The sequence below is a fragment of the Olea europaea genome, chromosome 8 (genome assembly GCF_002742605.1).
Source record: "Olea europaea var. sylvestris chromosome 8, O_europaea_v1, whole genome shotgun sequence".
In the NCBI taxonomy this organism is placed as follows: domain Eukaryota; kingdom Viridiplantae; phylum Streptophyta; class Magnoliopsida; order Lamiales; family Oleaceae; genus Olea; species Olea europaea.
This window is the reverse complement of record NC_036244.1, coordinates 4,346,468-4,346,685: the sequence shown is the minus strand read 5'-3', so window position 1 is coordinate 4,346,685 and position 218 is coordinate 4,346,468. Positions and strand designations below refer to the sequence as shown.

The 218-nt window shown below is 47.2% G+C and overlaps 1 protein-coding gene across 1 annotated transcript in view; it reads right to left on the bottom strand.

Moving 5' to 3' along the window:
* Positions 1 to 218, bottom strand: part of LOC111398192 — a 1,275-nt gene that overhangs the window by 503 nt on the left and 554 nt on the right. The window contains exon 2 of the mRNA XM_023025127.1: positions 36 to 174. Coding sequence (XP_022880895.1) covers positions 36 to 174 — 139 coding nt within the window. The remainder of the gene's footprint in view (positions 1 to 35; positions 175 to 218) is intronic.

The window sequence follows — 218 nt, the reverse complement described above, 5'->3', positions numbered from 1 at the left end:
GTTCGGAGGTCTTGCAATATGATTCGATTTGTTACCTCGGCCAGACCGTTGCTTTGAGGATGCGAAACTGATGTCAGACGGTGATCAATCCCAAGGTTTGAGCAAAAGTTTCTAAACCGTTGGTTGTCAAATTGCCTGCCATTGTCGATGATGAGGACCTTCGGTATCCCAAACCTGCAAATGATAGACCTCCAAGTGAAGGCTCTTAGCTTGGGCTC